General features: G+C 23.5%; 3 protein-coding genes across 13 annotated transcripts in view; 1 reads left to right on the top strand and 2 right to left on the bottom strand.

Annotated features, from left to right (window-relative positions):
* The window catches only part of LOC127291261 (solute carrier family 12 member 6), a 103655-nt gene extending 93378 nt beyond the window's left edge, over positions 1-10277 (bottom strand). For 2 of the 6 annotated variants that reach the window (XM_051320288.1, XM_051320292.1), the window contains exon 1: positions 6619-7201. In XM_051320288.1, coding sequence (XP_051176245.1) covers positions 6619-6712 — 94 coding nt within the window. In that variant the 5' untranslated portion in view covers positions 6713-7201. Of the gene's footprint in view, positions 1-3076; positions 3132-6618; positions 7203-10047 lie in introns of those variants that run through there. The other 4 variants (XM_051320286.1, XM_051320287.1, XM_051320285.1 and 1 more) reach the window with 4 other exon arrangements.
* A 5625-nt stretch (positions 10278-15902) lies between these two features.
* On the top strand, positions 15903-23862 carry LOC127291264 (bromodomain-containing protein 7). Of its 6 annotated transcripts, none has more exons than XM_051320297.1 (5): positions 19122-19363; positions 20964-21141; positions 21223-22727; positions 22799-23492; positions 23728-23862. In XM_051320297.1, the coding sequence occupies exons 1-4, from the start codon at positions 19315-19317 to the stop codon at positions 23470-23472; spliced, it is 2406 nt and encodes an 801-aa protein (XP_051176254.1). In that variant the 5' UTR covers positions 19122-19314; the 3' UTR covers positions 23473-23492; positions 23728-23862. The 6 variants fall into 6 exon arrangements, with proteins under 6 accessions (XP_051176256.1, XP_051176258.1, XP_051176257.1 ...); XM_051320298.1 differs by having other exon boundaries at positions 22799-23499; XM_051320299.1 differs by lacking the exons at positions 19122-19363; positions 23728-23862 and adding an exon at positions 15903-16060 and having other exon boundaries at positions 22799-23686.
* A 1186-nt stretch (positions 23863-25048) lies between these two features.
* On the bottom strand, positions 25049-26677 carry LOC127291288 (coagulation factor XIII B chain-like). The gene is made up of 5 exons (XM_051320352.1): positions 26511-26677; positions 26270-26440; positions 25882-26130; positions 25648-25809; positions 25049-25524 (listed from the first exon to the last, which is right to left on the bottom strand). Exons 1-5 carry the CDS (start codon positions 26563-26565, stop codon positions 25337-25339), a joined length of 825 nt encoding a protein of 274 aa, XP_051176309.1. The 5' UTR covers positions 26566-26677; the 3' UTR covers positions 25049-25336.
* Between the last annotated feature and the right edge of the window lie 267 nt (positions 26678-26944).

Genomic DNA, 26944 nt, shown 5'->3' with positions numbered 1-26944 from the left:
TCCGCCATTTTGAATTTTTGAAAACTAACATCGGATTCGTAATCAGCGACCACAAACCCTCGCAAGTAACAAGTTTAAAGCGAATGTTAGCAAATTTTAAAAAATAATCCGCCATATTGGATCCGCCATTTTGAATTTTGGAAAACTAACATTGGATTCGTAATCAGCGACCCTAAAAAACCCCCAAGTAGCAAGTTTTAAGGAAATTTAATGAGTTTTTTTTTAAAAATACGCCATTTTGGATTCGACATTTTGAATTTCCGAAAACTAACATCGGATTCGTAATCAGCGACCCCAAAAACCCCCCAAGTAGCAAGTTTCAAGCAAATCTAAAAAAAAAATTTTAATTCTTCCTCCATATTGGATTCGCCATTTTGTATTTTTAAAGTCTAATGCCGCATTAGTAATCAGCGACCCCAAAAATCCTCGAGTAACGAGTTTCAAGCAAATTCGATAAACTTTTTTTTTAAAAACCGCCATTTTGGATCTGCCATTTTGAAATTTGAAAAACTAACATTAACTTTCTATGTCTATTATAAATTTTGTATTAATATATATATATATATATATATATATTTTTTTTACTAGAAATAAAGGGTTTCATTTTCGGAAAAATAATTTCACTTCCTGGTAAAAATAATTTCATTATTTTCCCAAAGGAAAAAATGAGCAAAAAAAAAATAGAGAGAGAGAGAGAGAGAGAAAGAAAAATTCCCAAGATAGAACATCTGATTTTTATCAGGGTTCTCCGTCTTCTGAAAGATTTCTAGGTATTTCTTTTTTTTTTTTTTTTTAAAGTTAATGATGCCCTCTAGGGATTTGAAATCGATTTAATCTATTGAAATATGGCGAGAAAGTTTTCTCTATTGTTGGAAAAAAAATAGTGTATAGAAATATGCTCTTATGCTAAAAGATATATATTTTTTAAAATCAATTTTCACCGTTCGAGGGCGCCACGTGTCTGATTTTGTAACAACTACATATACGAGAAAGGATTTTTTTTTGTCATTATGTGTATATTATACAACCATAAAGATTATACACACTGAAATAACAAGAAAAAAAACGCAAAGGGCGGCAGATTTGTGTTAGTGAGAATTGGAACACAGAGAAAATAGACATATATATATATACACATTTATCGACCCCCCAGTCTTTGCCTTTATAGTTATGATGCTGCTGCCAGCTTCGGTTTATCTTCTAATCTCTGTAAGTTATCTATATATGTATATATTCACACACACTCAAAAACTAACCTTAAAATCTCTCCATACCCACAAGATAACAACATCAAAAGAACAACTTTATAATATGTGTTCATTGGAAAATGTCAGAAAGGATCAAAGTTAATTAATAATTATCCAACACTTTGAAAATAACCGTATTTTTCTAATTTAAAAAAGACGAGAACAAGTTATTTTTTTAAATTAAAAAAATTTATTTTCTTTCAGTTTTTTTTAGATTAAAAAAATTTTTTTTTTCTTTTTTTAATCTTTTTGAAATTTTTCTTTTGTTTTTTTTTAAATCAAAAAAATAGTTTTTTCTATTTTCCAAAATCGAATAAAATAAAATGTTACTGTAAAACGCTCTCTGGTGGAAATTTTTCTTTATTATTGACAGTGGGTTTTTTTTGTCCAGTTTTCACCAATCAGGAATAATTTTTAGACATTGTTGTTTTTACTCGACAAAGTTCATACTCAACATTTGTCATAATTCTCGTCAACTACCGTACCCTGCTCTAGTAAAAATTTAGTGATATTATAGTAACTTAATTTTAACTATAAGGTTACTATATTTACTAGAGCAGGGTGCGGTAGTTGACTAGAATTACGACAAATTAATGGCGAGTACGGACACTTTGTTGACAATATTGTACGCAAGGTAAACTATTAAATATTAGTAATTAAATTTAAAAAAAATAGCAATTAGTGAATAATCATTTTTTTTTAATTTTTTCCAGATAATCCATGACAATTTCAATTTTGAAAGAAGATAAACTGTTATCGCAGTGAAGGAAGAAAGAAAGGTTTGTTTTATATTAATGATGAATAATAATGAGCTTAATTAATAATAATCTAAATTCGGCTATACTACTTTTCTAGTAAACAAAATTATTGTCATAATTCTCGTCAACTACCGCACCCTGCTTTAGTGAAAATTTAGTGTATTGTTAAAATTAAAAGTTACAATAAAGTTACTAAATTTTCACTAGAACAGGGTGCGGTAGTTGAACGAGCATTATGACAATATATCATGCCATCTGTTAGAGAATTGCAGAAGTTTTATATTAAAAAAAAGTGGCGCGAAATTCAAAAATATTACAAATAAAAAAAAGAGTAAAAAAAATAATTGAATTTCGCGACACTTATAAAAATTTAATAATTTTCCAACAGATGGCAGGAAAACTAATTTTTTTTATTAAAAACGAACATTCGCCAGAAATTTTACTTACTTGAACATAACCTAAAAGTGAATTTAACTAATTATTATTCTTAACTAAAAGATTAATGGAAATATTATTTAAATTAGTAATTAAAATTTTTTTCTATCAAATTAGTTAATTTTAAATAAATCAATTAAGAAAAAAAAATTAAATTTAAAGAGTATGATTATAATAAAATTTTAAATTGTGGCGGAAAACTTCAAAAACACCAAAAATAGGACCACGAATATTGAAACGGAAAATAATTTAATTTTATCTTCATCACGTGATATATATATATAAATATATATTTAAATATGGAAATATATATTTTTTCGACGCGTATATCTTGCAAATAAACAATATGTAAACTATGCCCAGCCGGTTTTCCAACTTTATAATACCATATATATTATTCAATTTCCGGTTCTAAAAATGCATAATTTCAAATATGTTCTTCGTATAGTATAAACTATGAATTATTATTATTTCTTTTTTGAAAAAGGGATTTAAAAAAAATTTTTAATTAAATTTTTAAAAAAATTTAAAAGTTAAAATTAAATTTAGTAATTTAAAATAAAAACGAATATATCATGTACCTATATTTATATGTAAAAAAAAAAAATTGCTGTGACATTTGACATTTTTACGTACCGTTACACCTCACGAATGGTAACATCGTGTGTAGTCAATGTGAAAAAATTGCTGCTTTTTTTGATTATCACAGAAAAATAAAAAAAAAAAATAAATTTTTTCTCTCTTCGTCTCGAGACTTGAAAAATTTTTAGAAAATATATAATTTTCTGTTTTTTAATCTTTTTATCTCAAAGTTGAGGAAAAAAAAATTTTTTTTTTTTTCATACTCACAGATAATAAATAAATAAAAATCAGAAAACGGACATCTCTCTACTATGTATATATACCTATCTCTTTGTAAAATCAGTTTTACATAACAGGCATTAAGACGAAGACTGTTTAGTGCTTATACGAATCATTGCCCTGGTAACAATCTGATATATATAAATTCTGATGATAAAATAAAAAAAAAATTTTTGTTTACTTTTAGATACATCTCTTAACAATACAATATATATTTATCATGTGATTTATAATCATTGATCATATAAAGTCAATGGACGACGTATTTTACTGCAAAAAATAAAAAAAAAAAATGTGTGTGTATGTATATATACATAAAACAATTCGAGACATGTGCGAGACAATGAGAGTTCAATTGCACGTTTATTAATAAACGTCATTGTACTTTCCGGTTATGTCTTGAATAAATTTCCATATATCGATATATTCAAGTAAAAAGAAGACAAAGTCTTTCCGTGCACTTGAAAACTTGAATCTCATATTTTGCATAACATTTGAATAATTGTTCAATTTTTTTTTTCTTTAAATTGTCTCAATATATTTATATTTTTGTTATTTTTTTTGATATTTATTGTTACCCACAAAAATTAGGGAAAAAAAGAAATAATAATAATATATAAAAAAATTTACACTGGAAAAAAAAGATGTTGTCTTTAGTCCAGTGATTAGAGCACTCGACAACCGTAGTTTAGAAACAGAGGTTCGATCCCAGGTGTAAATGCGATTTTTCAAAGTTCAAAATTGCCAATTGGAGAAATGTAAATTAAACATTAAATTTACAATAAATAAAATAATTAAATCGTATTAAAAAATAATAAAATGAAAAGAAATAAAATAAAATTTTTCATAAAAAAAAAACTGTTAGTTTGGTCAACCAAACATTTTTGTTATTTTAACAAAAAAAAAACTCAGACAAATTTTGGTTGCTGAGATAAAATATTTTTCTCATCAGTTTAAGTTTAAAATTTTTAAAAATCATTTTAAAACTTTTTTTTTATATAATATTATTTGAATACCAAACACATTTTGAAAGACATTCGACAGCAATTCAGTTAAACGAATGAAAAAAAAAAAAAATTAACGACTGTCTTCTTTGATGACAGCCTTTTTCGAGACTCACTACTATCAACACATTTTATAATGATGGGCTGATGCAACAAAGTGAATTGAAAAAAAAAAATAATTTTTAAACTCCTTGTCAATAGTCTAATAATCAAAAATTTTTTTTTATCAATTATTTAAAAATTATCTTATTAATAAAATTATTTGAAAATATAATAAAGTTAATTAAATAATAATAATAATAATAATAATAATAATAATAATAATAATAATAATAATAATAATAATAATAATAATAATAATAATAATAATAATAATAATAATAATAATAATAATAATAATAATAATATATTTTTAATTTATACGATTCATAGAAATTGGCAATTCAGATCATAAAATGTCGTCTGCTATAGATATTTCATATTTGAAATTCGACCAATAGGACAATTGAATTTTCCCGCCATATTTGTTTTTAGGTTATGATAAGGAAAAAATTGCTGAAAAATTATTTTCAAAATTAAAATTTATTTCTACCATCGTGTCCTATTGATTAATAATTAAGAATTTTATTTAAAACAATTAAAATTTATTCTTTGTATCAAAAAACAAAAATTTTTTTATTTAGATATAAATAAATTTTTTATTTTGATGCAAAAAAAAAAAAAATTATTATTTATACGAAAGAAAATTTTTTATAATTTTTGAAAGAAATAAATTATTATTTATACGAAAGAAAATTTTTATAATTTTTAAAAGAAATAAATTATTATTTCAGCTGCTTAATCAATTATAAATTTTTTTTTTTTATATTAAATTCAATGATATTATTTTTAATAAAAAGAAAAATTCTCTCTCGGTATATAATTAGGGTATCTATATTCTTCAATGAGGTTGACTGTATTATTGTTATTATTATTATCATTATAATGATTATTTTTATTATTATTATCATTATAATTATTATTTTTATTATTATTATTATTATTATTATTATTATTATTTTTATATGGTAATATAGGTCATTGCCCTTGTATAAAAAAATAAAAAAAATATATACATACAATGTTAAATAATATCAAATGAATGACAAATTAAAAAAAAAATTGCAATAAAACATTATTGCTCCAATTTGTCAATGTTTTTCTTAAAATCTTATCTTTTACACTTATTTCAGCTCAGTATCTAATATATGTCACATACATTACTTATCATAATATGAGTCATGTGACTGCGTTTTCAATTTCTCTTCATCGTTAAGTATATATATACAATATACATATAATTAGTACAGTAAAAGCATTAAATATATCTTTATAGTAGTGTTTATACTCATTAATTTATAAAACAAATATAAAATTTATAAACAAAAAAATAAATAAATAAATATAAGTTTTTTCCTATCGAATATAATCAAAAATATACAAGACAATATTTGCTTAATTTTCCCCTATAAGGTAATAATTACCATACCGTATTGTAATTTTTCACATATATATTTTTGAAAAGATTTAAAAACACTACAATAGTAAATTTTACCATACTATTGTGTAAATTTTACCAAACTAATGTAAATTTTACCATACTATTATGTAAATTTTTCCATACTATTAAGTAAATTTTATCATACTACTATTTTGTAAATTTTACCATACTATTATGTAAATTTTTCCATACTATTAAGTAAATTTTACCATACTATTATGTAAATTTTACCATACTATTAAGTAAATTTTATCATACTACTATTTTGTAAATTTTACCATACCAATATGTAAATTTTTTTCATACTATTGTGTAAATTTTTACCATAGTATTGTGTATGTTTTTTACCATAACATTATGTAAATTTTACCACACTATTGAGTAAATTTTACTTCACATACGTACGGTATGGTAAATTTTACTTCATATAATGTGAAATTTACCATATTTTTTCAAATTTTGAATTTTAATACAAAAAAAAATAATAAATAACTACTTATTAAAATTATTGTAATAAAAATATTTGTAATTAAAATAAATATTCGTGAAATTAACAAAAAAAATATATAAATTTAATTTAAAATTTTCGAGGCTAATTTTTTTTTCCCTTGTATTACAACAGAAATTCGAATTATGCAACTTTTAAAACCCGAGGGAAAAAAAAGAAGAAAAATCATGTATCCTTGACTATGCCCTCCAATGATATGCTATATATATATATATATATATATATATTATCTATCGATATTTCTAATCTTGTTTCAATCACTCACCAAAGTCGTGCGATAACGGCTGGGAAGCGTAACGTGGATACTGTGGCAAATTATTGGCACTCGCTGTCGGCGTCACTTTAAATCTTTCCGGCATCTTGAAAATTTTTTTTTTTCTTTTATTTTAATATTTTAAAAAAAAAACCACACAAATATATGTTTTTATATTTAAATTTTTCAGTCAAAAAACGGGAAAAAATTTTTCTCACTCTTTTTTTTTTTATTTTCTTGTTATATGATATATAGTTTCAATAATAATAATTTATCATCTTTTAAGACACGTCGTTTTATTTTTTGTTTTTTTTTATTGTTGTCTTCTTTTTTTTATATATTAAATAATTGTCATTATTATTATTATATAAAAATTTCAAACAGAAGCACTTTCTTGTTATCGTTTTTCACAGACTGTCAACTTTCCAACGCACGACGCGTTTTTTAAATGTTTTTACACGCCCACACTTTCGCCTGCACCGATTCACAAACACCTTCTCCATTCGCGCCGGCTCTGTGTTTTTTTTTTTTTTTATTATTATTATTTTTTATTATCTGAGAAATATCATCGTCTTTGTCGTTGTCCTAACTCAAAGATTATTATTTCCACTTTATGAATTCCAATAAATATATAATATATATATATATATATATATATATATATTTAGAGATAAATTCACGAGTCACTTGGTTCTATATGGAATAAGAAAAAAAAAATTGTAGTTCACCGCGAAATAGAAATTTTGCTTCATTGAAGCTATATATTCAATGAAGATATTCACTTCATTGAAAAATTTTCAACAGTTATAAGAAAAAAAAAAAATTTACATTGCACTGAAGAAATAAGAATTTAATAGCGAAAAAAAAAATTACATTTTTATTTCACTGAAGATATTTGTTTCATTGAGATGTATTTTCTTCAGTGTGAAAAAAATTTTATTTTATTGAAAATATTTATTTTAATGCAAATAATAACTTTAATGAATAGTGAATTTAGAGTGAAGAGTAAAAATATTAGCATTCAATAAAGATATTTACTTCAAATGAAGATATATTATTAGCTTCAATTAATATAATTACTTCAAAAGAGGTAGTAGCTAAAATAAAGTTATTTACTTAAATGAAGATATTAGCTTCAATGAAGATATTAGCTTCAATGAAGATACTAGCTTCAATAAAGCTATTAGCTTCAATAAAGCTATTGGCGCAAATGAAGATACTAGCTTCAATGAAGATATATTCGCCCCAATTAAGATTTTAGCTTCATTAAAGATATTTATTCCAATGAAGATATATTAGCTTCAATTCAGATGTTAGCTTCAATGAAGATGATTACGCCAATAAAAATTACGAAAATGAAGATATTAGCTTCAATGAAGATAATATTAGCCCCAATTAAGATCAGTGAAAATATTTATTCCAATTAAAGTATTAGCTTCAATGAAGATAATTACTCCCATAAAGATTACTAAAATGAAGATATCAGCTTCAATTAAGATGATTACTCCAATGAAGGTTACTGAAAGGAAGATATTAGCTGCAATGAAGATATATTTTCCACTCAAAGTATTAACTTCAAAGACGTCATTAACTCCATTGAAGATATTAGCTTCAATAAAGATATCTTAAATGCATATAGTAATAAGATAATAATGTCTACTGGAGATTTTACCATCAATAAAGATCAATAAAATTTACTAAAATGAAGATATTAACTTCAATTAAAATATTAGCTTCAATAAAGGTGTTTGCTTCAGTGAAGATATTTATTCTATTGAAGGTATTAGCTTCAATAAAAATGATTACTCAAATAAAGGTTACTAAAATGAAGATATCAGCTTCACTGAAAATAATTGTACCAATAAAGGTATTTAGCTTCAATGTATTAATGAAATTGAAGATATAAGCTTCAGTGTATTAATGAAATTGAAGATATAAGCTTTAGTGTATTAATTAAATTGAAGATATTAGCTTTGCATGTATTAAGTAAATTAAATATATTATCTTCAATGAAGATTATCTATTAAGTGACGATAGTAATAAAATGTCTGCTTGAGATATTAGCTTCATTGAAGATATTTACTTTAATGAAGTAAATGAAAATGAAATGAAATAAACTTTAAATGAAAATTTGTTTAACAAAAAAATTTTTTAACGTAAATGATAATAAGGACAACAATAAATGTATTTTTTTCAATTAAAATTTTTAATTTCTTTATTCTTTTGAAGCTATTTACTTTATTTGAAGATATTCAATGTACTCTAAAGGCATTAACAATTATAAAAAATGAAGATATTAGCTTCATTCAAAATATTTACTTTAGTGCAAGTATTTTTTTTTTGTTAATGAAACTCTTTTCTTCAATGAAGATATTCGCTTTACTGAATATATTAGCTTCAATGAAGCTAATAAAATTTTAATGAAGATATTAGCTTCAATGAAGCTATTTAATTTTATCGAAGATATTAGCTTCAATGAAGCTATTTAATTTTAACGAAGATATTAGCTTCAATGAAGCTATTCAATTTTAACGAAGATATTAGCTTCAATGAAGCTATTTAATTTTAACGAAGATATTAGCTTCAATGAAGCTATTTAATTTTATCGAAGATATTAGCTTCAATAAAGCTATTCAATTTTAACGAAGATATTAGCTTCAATGAAGCTATTTAATTTTAACAAAGATATTAGCTTCAATGAAGCTATTCAATTTTAACGAAGATATTAGCTTCAATTAACAATATTAACTTTTGAATAAACATCAATTCCCAAAGAAGAATAGAAGAAATAATTCATTTCTTTCAAAATATTAATCTAATTAACAATAATACCTGTATTCAAAAAAAAAAACTTCACATCACTGAAGATATTTTAAATATATTAACACATGTATCTCACTAAAATGATTTAATAACACTGAAGATAATATATAATTTACTATCCGTTGAAATTTTTTTTTTTTTGAAACTTTTTGGCGGAAAAATTTTTGTTTTGAAAATTACGTATTAAAACGTAAGTTCGTAAAGTTAACGCAATTTCATCAATACTTTTCGACTACACTGTATGCGGAGAGTGCGTCGTTCTAACGCGTCTTTTCATTCAAGAGAATATTGAAGCTAAGACAAAATCAATAATCAACTATATAAACATTGTCATATTTCTCATATGAGACATATTATATATATATACAAATACATATGTTTATATAATTATAATTGTTTATATTTATGTTCGCTTATAACACATGTCATAAGCGAAAAATTATCACATTTAGAAATATAAATATATTTACGTATAGTTATAATAGTTATAATTTTTTTTTTTATTTATATTAATATATTTATATAAATATATATATATAAATTTATTTTATATATATTTATACATGTAATGAGAATTTAACATTGTCACACTATAATAATAATAATAATAATAGGCACCGGTTAACTCGTGTTTTGATAACATATACACGAGACACACTAATTTCACGTTGTTCCTTTTTTTTGGTAAATTAAATTTTTTCGTTGTATTTTGTTTTGTTTCGTTTTTTTTTTCGTAAAAGAACAAAAAAAAAAAAGAAAGAAAGAGAGCCAGACGCACTCGACGTTTTTATTTCGAATGATGCACAACGCTTATATGAGCGATGGAAGCGCGACTTACTCGCGTGGCTCTTCGAGCTAATCCAAAAGATCTATATATGTAACATGCACGCGCGTTGTTAAAAGGTTCTATATATCGTTATATAGAAACGTATGTACATACGTATATATATATATATATATACAAGGATCACTATATGAGCAGCAGAGTCCCCTCTCGAGTGATATTGGTTTGCGTGTAGGCGCCTCCAGTCGACCGTCGTCATCAGCTAGAAGTCTGGACGTATATATATATATGTATACAGAAAACGATTTTCTATTGTATTATATATATTCGATAAAATAATATATAATTTTATTATATATTTCATAATTATTTTTGTATATAGTTTTTTTTATAAAATACTATTTCATTTTCTAAAAAAAAATAATTGAAAATTTGTTTATAATGCCACATTAACACTTGGAGAAAAATTAATCTCATATTGAGAGGAAAATTTATTTTCTTATATACTAATTTATCCTCTTAGAAGAAGAAATAATTCGAAATATAGTACTTTGTTTTATAGATAAAGAAAAAAAAACGAGTAATCTCAAATTAAGAGGAAAATAAATCTCGTATTAAGAGGAAAATTTATCTTTCGATATACAATTATAGTTTATCCTCTTTTAGAAAAGAAAATCAAAATTAAAAATAATTTCTACTCTATTTTATGGTTAACGGAAAAAAATATTAATATTTTTATTTTTCAAAAAAAAACTGTTTACCATCAGTCGGTAAGGTAGATTTTGGTCGGTAATTTTTTATATTTTCATTTTTTAAAAAAACTGTTTTACTATCAGTCGGTAAGGTAGATTACTGTGTCGGTATTTTTTATATTACTATTTTTCAAAAAAAATTTCTGTACCATCAGTCGGTAAGGTAGATTTTTAGGTCGGTAATTTTTTATATTTTTTTACCATTTTGTTAATTTTTTAATCATCTACATATATTTCAAAAAATATTATTTTTATTATTATTATTATTAACTATAGAAAAATATTATTAAAATGTAAGTTAAAATATATTTTACGAAAATTTATGTTTCTTACTGACAAATAATTTTATATATAAATATATAACAGAAAAAGAAGTAATCTCATATTAAGAGGAAAATTTCTCTCCTAATATGCTATTGATGTATTCTCTTAGAATAAGAGATTGTAGAATAACACTTTCTTTTATGGATGATAAAAAAAACGTATAATCTCAAAATAAGAGGAAAATAAATCTCATTATTAAGAGGAAAAATCCTTAAATATTTTCGTAATTAAAAAATTATTTCTTATATTAAAACTATTATATTCTAATAACTGTAAGAGTAAAATACATGGACGAAAAAAAATATTTACTTGAAACAGCGAAAGGCTACAGCAGAATTAGGGAAAGATTTAATTGAAACAAGTAAAACTTTTGCTTTTATAATATAACATTTCGCTGTTTCAGGTAAATTTTTTTTTCCCCTTGTAATAAATATTCTTAAATAGGCGCCAAGAAAATATTCTCAAATTTAAAGTTTCTTTTTTTAAATGCAAAAGTAATCTCATATCAAGAGGAAAATCTTACTAATTTATCCTTTTAAATTAAAAATATATTTCTTAATTCGAAATATAGAACATATTTAAATAATTAATAATAATAATAATAATAATAATTAATAATAATTAAATATAATTTGATAAGAGAATATTCCTCTCAAAATGAGAGTACAATTTTTTTTTTTTATACCAAATAACGCAAATAAAAAAAAATGTTGTTAAATAAAAATTAGAGTAAAAATGAAAATTTCTTTTTAAATAATTATATTCAAATTGTAACATTTTCTATACATATTAGAATTATATAAAAAGAATTTACAAAATGGTAATTATTTTTTTTTCCTTTAAATATGTTTAACTATATTTTAATGTATTTTTTTTCAAAGATAATGATTATTAATTATTGTTCTCGACTATATAACATAACTAACAGGTTTTAACCTGTTCAAACTGCAATGCCGAATATATACCTATATATATATATATGTTTTTCTTTTTTGAAGATCAAAAAAATATGATACGTTTATAAAAGAATTTTAGAAAATTTATATTAAATTCTGTTTTATTGTGATCATCATCCGATAAACACTGTGATGTCTCATTTTATATTGCAATAAAAAATAGAAAAAAAATAATCAAAACAATATTGCGATAAAATATTTTCAATATGTATTTTGATAAGATAAAATATAAATCTTTTAATTAATCAAAATAAAAAATTTAGTAATAAAAAAAAAAAGGTAATTTAAGTAATTATATGTTAATAATTTGGTTTAGTTGAGAAAAATTTTTTATGATGAGTTTTAATAAAAATTATATTTTTTTGAAAATATATTAAAATTTCTACATTCAATTTTTTTCATTATGATGAAATTATAAAAAATAAAATTAAAAAAAAAAAAAATTATAAAAATATTTATAATCTTAATTAATAGTTTTTAATTTTCAATGTATTTGAAATTTTTTATAAATTACAAATTATAGTATCTCATTTGCGAATTTCATTTAAAATTCAAATAAAGTAATTAGAAAAAACAATTATGTTTAATTATAAAAAAAACTGGTATTTAAATTGTGTGCTTAATATATTTCAATAATGTAGGTAATATCAGAAGATATTAATAAAAAAAAAGAATAAATATAAAATATATTTTTTCTAATTTAATAATTAATTTAATAATAATAATAATAATAATAATAATAATAATAATAATAATAATAATAATAATAATAATTTAATAATAATAATAATAATAATTTAATAATAATAATAATAATAAAATAATAGTAAAAATAAAAATTTAATAATTTAGAATTTACATAAAAATGTATTTTGACTTTTTCATTATATTTTAGTAGATTACTGCTTATCATCACAGGAAGCATCTGATATATATATTTAATTGAATATAGAGATGAAAAAAGTGACAATTTTGTCTTTAGAAAATATTAGGTAAAAGAATATAGATAATTTATTTTAATTATTTGCTAAATTTATTTTAACTTTAATATTTTTATTGAAATAACTCTATATATAATAAGAACTGTTGTTAATATCGAAACCAGATGGCAGTAGTCCACAGAGCTTTTCATCTATATATAGTTATATGGGGAATTTCATTTTGACATTAAAGTTGAAGTCTAAAATTTTTTTTTTCTCTATTTTTGATTACAAATAGAAAAATAGGGTACTAAATAAGTATATATATCAAATTTCAATTTAATATTTTCCAAATTATTTACAGAAACAAAAATGCAACAAATTTTTTTATTTTAATTTTTAAAATAATTCAAAATTGTTAAATAATAACAACAAAAATATTTTTTAAAAACAATTTTCTTGCGTATTAATAAAGTATTTCTTACACATTTTAAAATTGTATACCTCGTATATGTATATATTTTTTAATGTCATTAGAAAAAAAAAATTTATCAAGGTTATATGCATATAAAAAAAAAAACTAAAATAATTGTATCGTAAAGTCAATCTCAAAAAAAAAAAAAAATTACATCGTCATTCTTATATAAGGTCAACGCGAGGGGTATTTTATTTTTCTAACTAAAGCACTAAAAGCATATTCTGATATATGTAGATGGTAAATTGAAATTAATTTCTTAAATTAGAATAAAAAAATTCGTTGCAATTTAATATGAATTATTTTTGAAATCTATCTTTTTCTATATATATATATATATGAAAATCCCCCACTTGGAAAGGTTCCCCGGAAAGTGCCCCCTGGAGGTTCTATCAGAATTCCGCCGGAATTTCCAATTTCCGTCGGAATTCTATCGGAGTTCCAAAGAATTTCCGATGTGATTCCGATTAATTTTTTCAAAATTTTTAGAGTCCTAATTCCGTCGGAATTCCGTGAGAATTCCTTCGGAACTCCGTCGGAATCCCATCGGAAATTCTTTGGAACTCCGATGGAATTCCGACGGAATTACGTTGGAAGTTCCGGCGGAATTATGATAGAACCTCCAGGGGGCACTTTCCGCGGAATCTTTCCAAGTGGGTTCTCGTAATCTATAATTTTTGCATCATCAAAATTGAAAGAATGATTATAATCAGCTTGATATTTGTTTACAACTGAATCAGAATTTTTATTGTTCATTAATTTAAAATTAAATTAATTTTAAATTTTATCATCAACTTCCGAAAGTTTCTGATTCCTTTTAATAATATTTATTTTCAATTATTATTATTATTACAATTAAATTATTACAATCAATTATTATTAGTATTACACAATAACTAGTTCTATTCCATTTTTGTGTCTTTTTCTCAATTTTTGTAACAGAAACTAAATTTTTTTTTTGAACCATTGAAATATAGTTAAAAAAAAATTGTATTTTTTTCGAGAATATTAAGATAATTGAAAATAAATATTATTAAAAGGAATCAGAAATTATCGGAAGTTGATGATAAAAAAAAAAATTCATTTCGTTAATTTTAAAAACGGAGGATATTTTTTTTCTTTGTTCAGTTTCAACCCTTAGCGCTCCTCAAAAATAAAAAAAAAATTATGGACGTTTTCGACACATTTTTTAGTACTCTTTTGAATGGCACGAATGCATTATTTTTTTCCTTTTATTTTCAAAATTAAATTTGCTTTTAATATTTACTATTTATGTGTTTGATGTATAATTTTTATTGCAAATAGAATGCATAATTATGAATTTTGTTTTCGTTCAATTTTTAACGTTACGTTCTTCAGTCTAATATAATAAATAGAAACCAAATTATTAGATTTGACTATTTTTTTTATTTATATAGTGTAAGAACGGGCTTTTATCATTTTTTTGAATAAATTCCAATGGATAATAATTATTAAAAAATAAATTTTATATTTTCTTTATAATAATAATAATAAAAATAATATGTAATAATTATAATAATTAGCTTCCATAGCTAACATATTTTGCTGTGACAGCTAAATATTAGTTATCAGAGCTAAAAATTCTCTATCCATATAAATAGCAAACTCATTTTTCTCCGTGTTTATATCATAAACAATGTTCTTTTTTGGATAATAATTTTTACGAAACCTTAGTTACGGTCTTTATTGATGTTTATTGATGTTATAAAAATTGGTTGCGACAACGTTTCGATACCTAAGTATCCTCTTCAGGTTCTTTTTTTGTTGGATTGGATGATTTGAAAAATAATTTATTAGAAATATATTTTTTTTTGATAACCAGTTATTAAATTATTATTCTTTATAATTGTCATATCAAAAAAATTAATTTGATTATTAATTTCTAATTCATGGTTGATTTTTAAATTGATATTGATAAATTAAATTGATATTTTGTCTTCACAAAAACGTCGGAATTTCAAATTTCGGCGAAAAATTTCTTTTTTTTTTTCAAAAAAAAATTACGATTTTTAATTTTTTAAACGCGAAATATTAATTATATTTTCACAAACGAGAATGTATTTTGAAAATTCTTTTAATATTTTGAATTTAATAATGCGAAACAGTTTCTTTATAGGAGAAAGAAAAACGTTTTGAGAATATCGCCCTTTCGAGAATATACACCATGAGTTCAAGACCCGTTTTGTAACTCTTTTGTTCGCAGTCTTTATATGGCAGTTGTGTCTACTCTGCAAAGGAATTTTTTTTACTTTTATTTTTTTTTTTCCATTCTTTCTTTCTTTCTTTCTTTTCACCGGGGTGATGAACGCCTTGACCAGCTGATTGCCTACCCCGTCAAATTGTATATTGCACTCGTTGTGTCCGCGCGCCACGATTCACGAAACAATTTTCTCATATTGGTAAGTTCTATATATATATAAAAACACGTACACAAAATTTATTTTTTTTATATTGAATTCTCTAGTTTTTTTAATTATTCTATTTTTTTAATCCCCAACAATAATTTTGTCGGCAAAATTTTCTTTCTCTCGAGAGCATTTTTCTATAGGTTAGGTTAGGGTTAGCGTTTCAGGGCCGTAACAAAAAGGGCGGTGACCAGGTAACTAAAATCTTAAATAAAACTGTATATGGAAACGATCATTTTTTTCTCGCTTTAATAATTTTTTATTCAAAAAAATATTTATTTTAACGCAGTGATATTTTATTTGAAATTAGGTTTTTTTTGGGTGGGGGGAAAATATTAGTGTGAATATGTGTTTCTTTTAAAAACAAGAAATAGAAAAATCAATTTTCTATTGAAGAGTGGATGAAAGAATAAAAAAGGTAATTGCAAAAATTTTACTTATTTTTGTTTTGAGTACGAGGGAAAAAGAAAGTGAAAAATACTTGTATCAATTTTTAAATAATAATATAAAAAATCCATGGGATATTAAGGGGTAAAATAATGTGAATTTTATGAGAAAATGGAGGTTATAAAATCGATAGGAAAAATTCGAGAAGAGTGTGTATTAAAATATATGGTAACAAAGAGACTTTCCTTTTTTAAATAATTATTTTTTAAATTTTTTTGTTTTTTTCTAGAAGAGAATTTTTATTTTATTAAATTTGTATTTCAAATTTTTTTTTTTTTCAATACCAGTCTTTGATACGCGCACATAAGTGCGGTGTGAAATTTATTGTTTTGTCGTGGTTCATTTTCTTCTGTTTTTTTTTTTTTTACAGTGTTGCAAATGCACTGTGTGTAGGGCGAATGAAAGCCAAAATCTTGTCTGTGCAGTGTTGCATATTATATTATATACGTCAGTTGTGTGGAAATAAAGTTAAGGAAAAAAAAATTATTTTTTTTAATTTTTTTTTTTTTTAACTTTTCGATGGTAAAAATTATTTACAATGAAATTTTATTTGCAAATGGTGAAAAAGAATTTTTTTTTAAATATTAAAATTGTGCAAATTTTTGAAAATTATTCGCAACTTGAAATGGGCGAGGATTTATGTGTCAAAGGCGTATAATGGTAATATGATAAATAATTTTGTTTTTTTTTTTTTTGCTAAAATTATTTTCATTTAAGTTAGAATTTTTGGAAAATTTTTTACTTTATTTTTTTTCAAAAAAGTGATTACAATGTCTTTTTTTTAAATATTGATAAATTTTCTAGAAAATAAAATTCTTTTTACTATTTTTATAAATAAATTTTTTAATTTTTTAATTTTTTTAATTTTTTTTTTAATTTTTATTTTAAGTTTAATTAAGGGTTTTTTAATTTTCGAATTATTTTTTTTTATTTTTTAAAATATTAATTTTTTTTTTAAATATTAAAATATCGAGGATAACATGTAACAAAATTTTGAAATAAATGTAAAGCAGAAATAGTGTTGCACTATTAATAGCCGCATAACTATAAAGAAATTTTATCACGCAGGGCAGTAGCAATTATTTATTTGCTAAAAAAAAATTTTTTTTTAAATATTTTAATTAATTATAATTTTAAATTAATATTTTTTTTTCATAAATTTTTTAAAAATTTCAAAATATTTAAAAGTTTTATAAACAAAAAAATGTTAAAAAACCAAATTTTTTTAATTTCAAAATATTTAAAAGTTTTATAAACAAAAAAATGTTAAAAAACCAAATTTTTTTAATTTCAAAATATTTAAAAAATTTAGAAAAAAATCTAAATTTTTTTTTTAGGAAAAATTTTTATACATTTTAATAAATATACGCAGTGTCATGAAAAATTGGCAATAATATTCATGTAATCTTGTCTACTTTCAAGGAATAAGCTTTTTTTTTTTTTTTTTTTTTTTTGAAAGTTTAAAGGAGGAATAATGTTCATTTTATCCTTTATTTCTTAATATTCCTGGAGACTAGAAAGATGCTTTAAATCGGATTTACACGAAAAGTGGATGTAACTATATATATTTAAGAGAGAGAGAGAGATAGATAGAGTAAACGATAAAACGAGCATTTGCTATACAAAATACATAAGATATTAAGCTTATCTGATTCCTTTCTTTCATGTAAATCCTTCTTTTTAGAGATGAGAAAAAAAATCGAAAGCAAAAAAAAAAAATTCCCAAGTTTGAAATTTAAATTTTTCTTCTATATAAAAGAATTCTTATTTATACAAATAATTTAGCTTTTTTTCAAAATTTTAAAATAATTTTATAATAACAAATTTTAATAATAAATAGAATAATAATAATAACAATAATAATAATAAAAATAAAAAAAATTATAATAATAATAATAATAATAATAAAATATTAATTAATTATTACATAGAGGTAATAATTTTATCTCTTATTTAATGGTTTGAAGTAAACCTTCTTCAAGGTTAAAAGGCTTTCAATTATAAAAAAAAAGGATTTTAAATTAATAATAAAAATGATGATATCGATTTTAAATTAAATTAAACATCGTTATTTTTTTATATAATAATCATAAACTCTCTCATAAATGAAACCTACTAAAAGTTGGGAAAAAAAAAAAATAAAGATTGCTCTAGTCAAGTATGAAGACTTTTTAAATTTAAAAAGAAAAAAGTTACACAAATTTTATAAAATTAAATTTTTTTTAAATTTTCATATTTTTGAAAAAAGTAAACATTTTTTAATTTTAAATATAATTTTTAACTAACTAAAATTATTATACAGATGGTATATTTTTATATTTTTATTTAAAATTTTTATTTTATATTTCATTTAAAATTTTATATTTTTATTTTATATTTTATTTAAAATTTTATATTTTTATTTAGAATTTTATATTTTATTTTATATTTTATTTAAAATTTACTATTTTACTATTAACAATTAAAAATAAAAAACTAAAAACAAAAAACCATCTTATTTAAAAATGTTTATAATTCAAATTTTCGCGCTCTAAATTTCAACCAATGAGAGACGCCTCAACTTGACAAGTTGTCGGTTTGCATTGAGATAATTTTTGAAGTAGATGATCATCTGACGTTAAGCCAATATGGCGTCGTACCAGATTCCGAACTCAATGCAGAGAGACGGAACGCGGCAAGCTTGTGTTTGTTTCTGTTTGTAAATTATTCCTCTATTTTCCAGTGTAAATTTTCAATTTTTTTCTTTAAACACAATTATTGTTTGCGATAATATTTTTGAATTGTGGCCTCACAAAGAAACAATGAACACGATAAAAAGGAACAAAAAACACAAACGAGAAAAACAAGAAGGTGAGAGAGAAAGAAAGATAAATGAGTGAGTGAGAGAGAGAGAGAGTGAGTGAAAGGAAAGTGAGTGAGAGAGATAGAAATAGTAAAGATCAATTCAGGTGCGTATAAATAATTTTATAAAAAAAAACCGTTTTTTATTGGCTCTTTTATGATTATTGATTAAGAATTTTTTTTTTCTACAAATTAAACGAAAATTTTTCCCTCAATTTTTGTTTCTTTGTGTTTTTTCTATTTTGATGTTTTTTTCTTTTTTTTTAATTCGGTTTCAAGTATATTTTTTTTTGTATTTTGTTTTACGTTTTGTGATATATTCACGATCGACAGGGGGTTTTTTTTTTGCTTATTTTTTATCGAGGAGGGAATTAAATTTTTTTTTGTCGACATAACCTCAAAAATGCAGCGTTGATCTATAAACCGTTTTTTGCGGCTTTAAAACAAGGGAAAATATGTAGTAAATAAAAATAAATTACAGATATAAATATGTAAAATAAAAATAAATAAAATAGACATAAAAACAATTTACTAAATAAAAAGAATGAAACTAAAATTAGCAATCAGTCATTTTCACAATCGTGCATCAAAATACATAAAAAGTACGTAGTATAAAAAAAAACCAAAAATATTTTTAAAAAATTCAAAAATTTTTGAAAAATTACGAAAACGTAAAAATTGTTTGTCCATTATCGGGCTAGGCTTAAAAATTTCGTAATAAGTAGTTTTTTTGAAAAAATTTTGAAAAAAATCGATCAGTACCTCAAATGAGAAAAATGACTTTTTATCATTAAAACTCAAAAATTTGATAGTAAATATCGTTTTAAAAAAAAAGTTTCGATTTTTTTTTGTTGAAAAGTACGTTTAAAAACACATATTTTGACAAAAACAACTTTTAAAATTGATGCATTTTTAAGGAAGTTATGAGCATTCAAAAATTAAAAGTCATGAAAATTCTCCAATTTTCAAAATTCCATAACTCAAAAACGACTTGCTAAAAAAATTTGAAAAAATTCATGGAACCTAGTCTCAATTAGTACTAAAAGAAAAAAAATCGGAGATGCAATTACAGATGGACACTTTGGCGTGGAATACATCATATATATTTAATTTTATAATTTTTTTTCTATTATTAGACTCTCTGAAGAGGAAATCAGGATTTCGTAATTATTATTTTATTTAAAATTATTAAATGAGAGTGGAAATCCATATTGTATTTAAATCTGATGAGGCTCGACGTTGACGGGCGAAAGCTCATTTAATATAAGAATTTTAAAAATAAAATGTGGATTTTTACCAAAAACAAATAACATCATGACTAAATTATGCAAATCCAAAAAAACTAACATCTATACTGTTATCGTTTTTGTTATCAAAACTAAATAATTTAATAATTATTTTAATTACCAACTAATAATTATTAAATATTTTTTACAATAGAAAATTGTATAAATTTTTTAAAAACCCGATTGTTTAGAATCTTCATTTCTATTTTACTGTACAACTATTTATAAAAAAAAAAAATTTAAACAAAATTGTCTATGTAAACATTAAGAACTAGTGAAAGAATTTCTTATTTTAATTTAATAAAAATCTATTGCATTTGCAGATTACTCGACACCGGATAAACCACCGGCTTTGAAATTAATTTTAAAAGTTGGAGGAAGCAGTGGAACTCCCGAGCACGGTTCCGAATCGCCAAATCAAGCAAATATGCTTTCACAACACTATCAACAGCAATTGGGAATTAATTATTCCGTCACTCAAGGCGAATCGGAATATGATAGGTTAGTAATTATTTTAAAAAAATTGTGAAAGAAAATTAAAAAATATTCCAATTTTTAATGTGAAATTCAAACCCTTCACAGATACATGGGTCATAAGAAATTAAAGAAGAAGAAAAAAAAGAAGGACAAACGACATAAACATCATCACAAGGATAGAAAACGAAAACGTGAGGAATCAAGTCAAGAATCAGTTGGCGATGGTGATGAGAGTTTAATGGAGATACCAAAAAAAATAGCAAATCAACAATTAATGCCACCAAGACCACCACAAACTGAACATCGTCTTGGTGTATCACCATTACAAAGTGGTTTATCACCACATCGTGAGCCACGTACATGTGTATTACGTAAAATAGCTGAACGCACACCATTACAACGATTACTTGAACATTTATTAAAATCAATGGAAAAACGTGATCCACAACAATTTTTTGCATGGCCTGTTACTGATAATATTGCACCTGGTTATTCACAAATAATAACAAATCCCATGGATTTTAGTACAATAAAACAAAAAATTGACGACAATAATTATCAAATACTCAATGATTTTATTGATGATTTTAAATTAATGTGCGACAATGCAATGACATATAATCATCAGGATACAATTTATTATAAGGCGGCAAAAAAATTATTACACGTTGGCATGAAAATGGTAACACCTGAGAAATTACGTCAATTAAGACCAGTATTAACATATATGCATGATATTACAAAAGAAGAATTGGGTTTTGAATTAGGTGTTGAGGATCCAAATAATCCTGATATTCTTATAACTGAGGAACAAATTGAAAAAGAAAGAGAACAAGAGGAAAGAAATGAAGAAGCCGAGGAATTACGCAAAGAGCATCAACGTAAAATGAGACTTGCAAATTTAGGTAAATTTGAAGCAATACCCGATGATATGACACCGGAGGAAATTTTAAAACAAGCGCGTAATGCATCAAAAATTGCTGCTGAAAAATTAAATTCCAAAAGATATGGTACAAAAATGGGTTTTTTGAGACAAAAAAAAGATGGTACAACAAGTTTACAAATTATTGTACCAGGCGATGGTGTAATACCGGGTACAAATCAACGACCAGTTTCATTAGGACAATTAATGGGAAAATTGAATCATGGCACTGGTTCATTGGCGGGTTTTCGTGAAGATCGTAGAAATATGTCAAAACCAATTAAACCACTTTATTACGGTGCATTTGGCTCATATGCACCGAGTTATGATTCAACATTTGCTAATCTCACCAAGGATGAATCGGATTTAGTTTATAAAACATATGGTGACGATACTGCTGTTCAATATGCTGAATCAATTCTTGATTTTGCCAAAGATTGTGATTATACGCTCAATATGGTTGATGAATTACTTGATATATTAACGGGTGGTGAACATCGTAAAACAAAAAAATTCATTGATGAAAAACGTCGACTCAAGGAGGAGGAGGAGAAAATTAAACATCTTTTGGAAAAACCAATACAAGAAGTTAATCGAAATGTTCAACTTGATAAAATTAAAGTCGATGTCGATCAATTGAAATCATTATCGGATCTTGGTATTGATATTAATTTCCTTGATAATTTAGGTAAGTTGAAAGAAATTAGATTTGAAATGGTATCAAAAGAGATTAATTATGGTTTTTTTTTTTCATTACAGAAGAAGAATTAAAATTCTCCGAAGACAGTGCAACATTACAAAGTCGTTTAGATGATACATCACAATTATTAAATCATTTACAGCAAGTTCAACACGAACGTCTTTCGGCACAACCACCGGCACATCTAACAACAATACCAAAACCAAAGGACAATGAAGTAACATTGGCTGAGAAAATAACGGAAAATTTAACGGAAATATCGAAAAAATTACCACCATCGGCAATTGCGCCAGTTGATGGTTTAAGAAAAGCAATGGGTATTGCGCCAATAGGTGGTGGTAATAGTGGAGGTAGTGGTGGTAGTGGTAGTGGTGGTACCGAACCAATGGAAGTTGAACCAATTACACATAATCCATCAATTGTCACTGACAATACACTAGGGAATGTCAATCAAATATCTGATAGTTTACTACCATCAACTCCAACGGCGATAGATAATGCAAATTTACTAAACACTAGTGCAAGTCAACAGACACAAATCAATTTGGTAAACGCCAGCCAAATGCAAATTAGTATCAATCATCAAACGACATCATTGTTGACTGCCGGTGAACCAGCTGGTGTTCCTGATTTGGAATCTGAATTACGTGAATTTCTTGAAAGTGATCCAACATTGGGACATTCACCATTACACGATGATAAAACTTTAGAGGATATTCTATCGGAATCGTAGAATGGACATTCTATTGGAATGTATAAAGTGAATTTATTTTTTTTTTTGGGAAATTAAATTGTAAAAAAAGCAAATTTAATTTCTTTTTTTTAATTTGTAAAGCAATTTGTAAAAAGTTCTTTTTTTAATTTCATTGCACAAATGAGAAAAAGTAGTTTTAATTTATTTTTATTATAATAATTACTATAGAGATGTAATAAAATTAATATTATAATTTTTTTTTTTATTTTCTATAGAGGTTTTTTTTTTTTTTAGATGCTGGATATTCAAAAAGAGGGGGTGTAATTTTTGTTCCTGTGCAACGATTCTTTTTTTTTTTATTATATTTACGAAATTTTTGTATAAGTTATTTTGATATTCGATTGCAATAAATATTATTGAAAAAAATTATTTCGAAAAGAAGATTAAGAAGATAAAGAGAAAATCTATTCTATAATCTATTGGTTTAGATTAAGAATGATTTTTTGATTTGAGAATTTTTTTTCTTGAATGAAACTATGGGAGTTTGTTTTCATTTTATTGAATCCTTTTAGTACTTGACTCCAACTTTTATTATTCTTCAATGTTGATTAATTTTTGTTCATGTGATTCGTGAAAATTCAAAATTTTTCTAGAGCGTCTAATTTTCGTACGATAAATTTTTTTTGAAATTTATTTTTATGTGAATTAATATTTATTAATTTTAATTAAAATATTATTTTTAGTATCTCGGGAGTGTTTGTAATATTTAAAAACCGCGATCGTAAAAATTAGATAAATTTTGATTCTTACACGTGATTCGGGAGTGTCTGAAATTTTTAAAATCGCGATTGAAATATTTTGACTTTTTTATACTATATACTATAAAGACTGAAAGACAGAAAGAAGGATGCAGAGAAAGCAAAAACAAGAACTTTAATTGTAAAGTGCATTTGTTTTTTTAAATCTTTAAATATTTTGATTTTTGTATATACTATAAAGACTGAAAGACAGAAAGAAGGATGCAGAGAAAGCAAAAACAAGAACTTTAATTGTAAAGTGCATTTGTTTTTTTTAATCTTTAAATATTTTGATTTTTGTATATACTATAAAGACTGAAAGACAGAAAGAAGGATGCAGAGAAAGCAAAAACAAGAATAGTTCCCCGCATCGAACTATTATACTATTATAGTGGTATATGAGTCCTGGGACGTAATCCCTAGTGTAGGTCTATTTACACTTGGTTATCGTATGTGTGAATGCCGGTATTTGAGCTTTTTAGAAATGGCTAGAGAGATCGTTAGTTTCATGAATGTGGTGTAAATTTTTTTTTTTTAAATATATAATTTCTTTAAAACACAATGCGAAATCCGCAACCTCAATTAATATATGTATATGTAATTAACAATATTTTTATTAAGTAATTATTTTAAAAAGCACTAATGGATACTTTCCGGATCGCTATAATTACAAATTTGACATTAGATTTGAAATTTTTTAATTATATTCCAATAACAAAAAAAATATATAGCAAAACATTTAAAGAATATTTAAAAAAATTTTAAACTGTTTGATTTTTATTATAAATTAATTATTAAAGAATAAGGAAAATAAGATATTTAATTTGTTTTTACATAATTTATTTATTTATACACACATTTAAATGCGAAAAATTATTTATACAATTATATTATTATTTGAAATATGATAATTGTTTTAAACAATATCAATGCATTTGATATACGTTGATAAAAGAAAGTAAATTTTTATTTGTTTTTATCAATATTTAGCATATACTTGAAAAGAAAAAACGAAAAAGTAATCATCTATCTGAGACAATTTGATATTGCATATTAGAAAATTTTTCTATATATATATATTTATATATTATATAGAACAAAATTATTTATTCTAATATACATTTATTAGGATTACCTGACCAATTTCCATCAGAACACATTATCAAAGGAAAAGAACTTAGTTTGTAATTTTCATTGCATTCATAATTAAGAATTATAAGTCCACCATATTTATTGGCTGTTACTATTCCATTTTCAACAGTGTTATACAAAGAATTATTTAAACAATTATTATCTGAAAAATGTTAATAATTGCATATTACAGAGTAAGAATTTTTCCACAGATATGAAAAAAAAATTACAGTGATTATTTTACGCTCAATTAAGAAATTAAATGAATCAGATATGAAATACTTACGATAACATAAAGAAAAACCACCTTCCCTGCCCCATTCTTCATCAATATATTGAAAAGTTGTACTTTTTATGAGGGTATAATTATCATCACACTCTACGCTTATAGTGTTATTTTCAATAGTTTTAATTTTTAAATGATAGAATTTTAGAACATACTTAAAAGCTAAAAATAAGTGTATGTGTATAGAAAAAAAATTTTAAATCAGTTTAAGATTTATAATACATATATACATACATTCTAGCTTTTGTATTGTTTTATATGCTTTTCGACGTTTATATTCTTCAACATTTAATTCACATTTCGTTTCATATGATTTCCATATTCCATTTTCACAAAATGCATAATCACGTAAACTATCCGTTAGTGTGTAATTTTCATTGCATTCATATTTCAAATATGCTTTACCATTTGAATAAGTTGATAATACTTTTCCATTTTCCATAGTGTAATAAATAGAATTATTTAAATTTAAACAATTATTATCTAGAACATATTTTTTAATATAAAATTCTATGGTAACTGTTACCATAGCGTATAGGACGGACGGACAGACGGACGCCAAAGCTAAACTATAAGGCTTTCGTGCCATATATAGTAGAAAAAAAAGAAATTAATTACTTACGAATACATGTTGTGTTAAATGCATAAAGCCAAGTGTCAAAAATACAGCGAATACTATCAGATCCTTGAATAGTATAATCTGAATAGCATTCTACTAGCGCTAGTGTATTCTCTGAATTGTATGTAATATATGCATTTTTAATGTTTAGTGTCGAATCATCACACTGCGAGTCTAAAAACAAATACATAATATAGAAAAAAAAATTTAGAACAAATAATTTTCTATATTCAAATATACATACAGATTTCTTGTATAAAGAATCCAATGACAATCAAATTAATGATATCAAAAGCCATTTTTGAATTTTTTTTTTTTTTAACTTCAAATATATGTTAAACTAATATAGTGTAAAACAACTTTGTGCTGCTAAGTTACCTATCTAAAATTTATTTCAAAAAAACTACGCTTTTATATATAACTGCTCAACTTATTTTATTTTCAATTCGTGATTTTTTGTCAGGAAATCACTTTAGCAATAAAAAAAAAAAAAAAAAAAAAAAAAAAAAACAAATTATCCACATTTTTATTGAAATATTTTTCTAGAATCTAATCGAGAATTTTTTCCAGCATTTTTTTTTTTTACGATTTAAAAATTTTGCTTATTTCTTTATAAATTAATTATATTATTGGAGAGAAATAATAAGCAATTTATTATAAATTATACAAAGCAAAATT

The sequence above is a fragment of the Leptopilina boulardi genome, unplaced genomic scaffold (genome assembly GCF_019393585.1).
Source record: "Leptopilina boulardi isolate dan_hultmark-lab unplaced genomic scaffold, ZJU_Lbou_2.1 LbouV2_130, whole genome shotgun sequence".
Classification (NCBI taxonomy): domain Eukaryota; kingdom Metazoa; phylum Arthropoda; class Insecta; order Hymenoptera; family Figitidae; genus Leptopilina; species Leptopilina boulardi.
The sequence above is the reverse complement of the archived record's forward strand: the minus strand, read 5'-3'. Positions and strand labels throughout refer to the sequence as shown.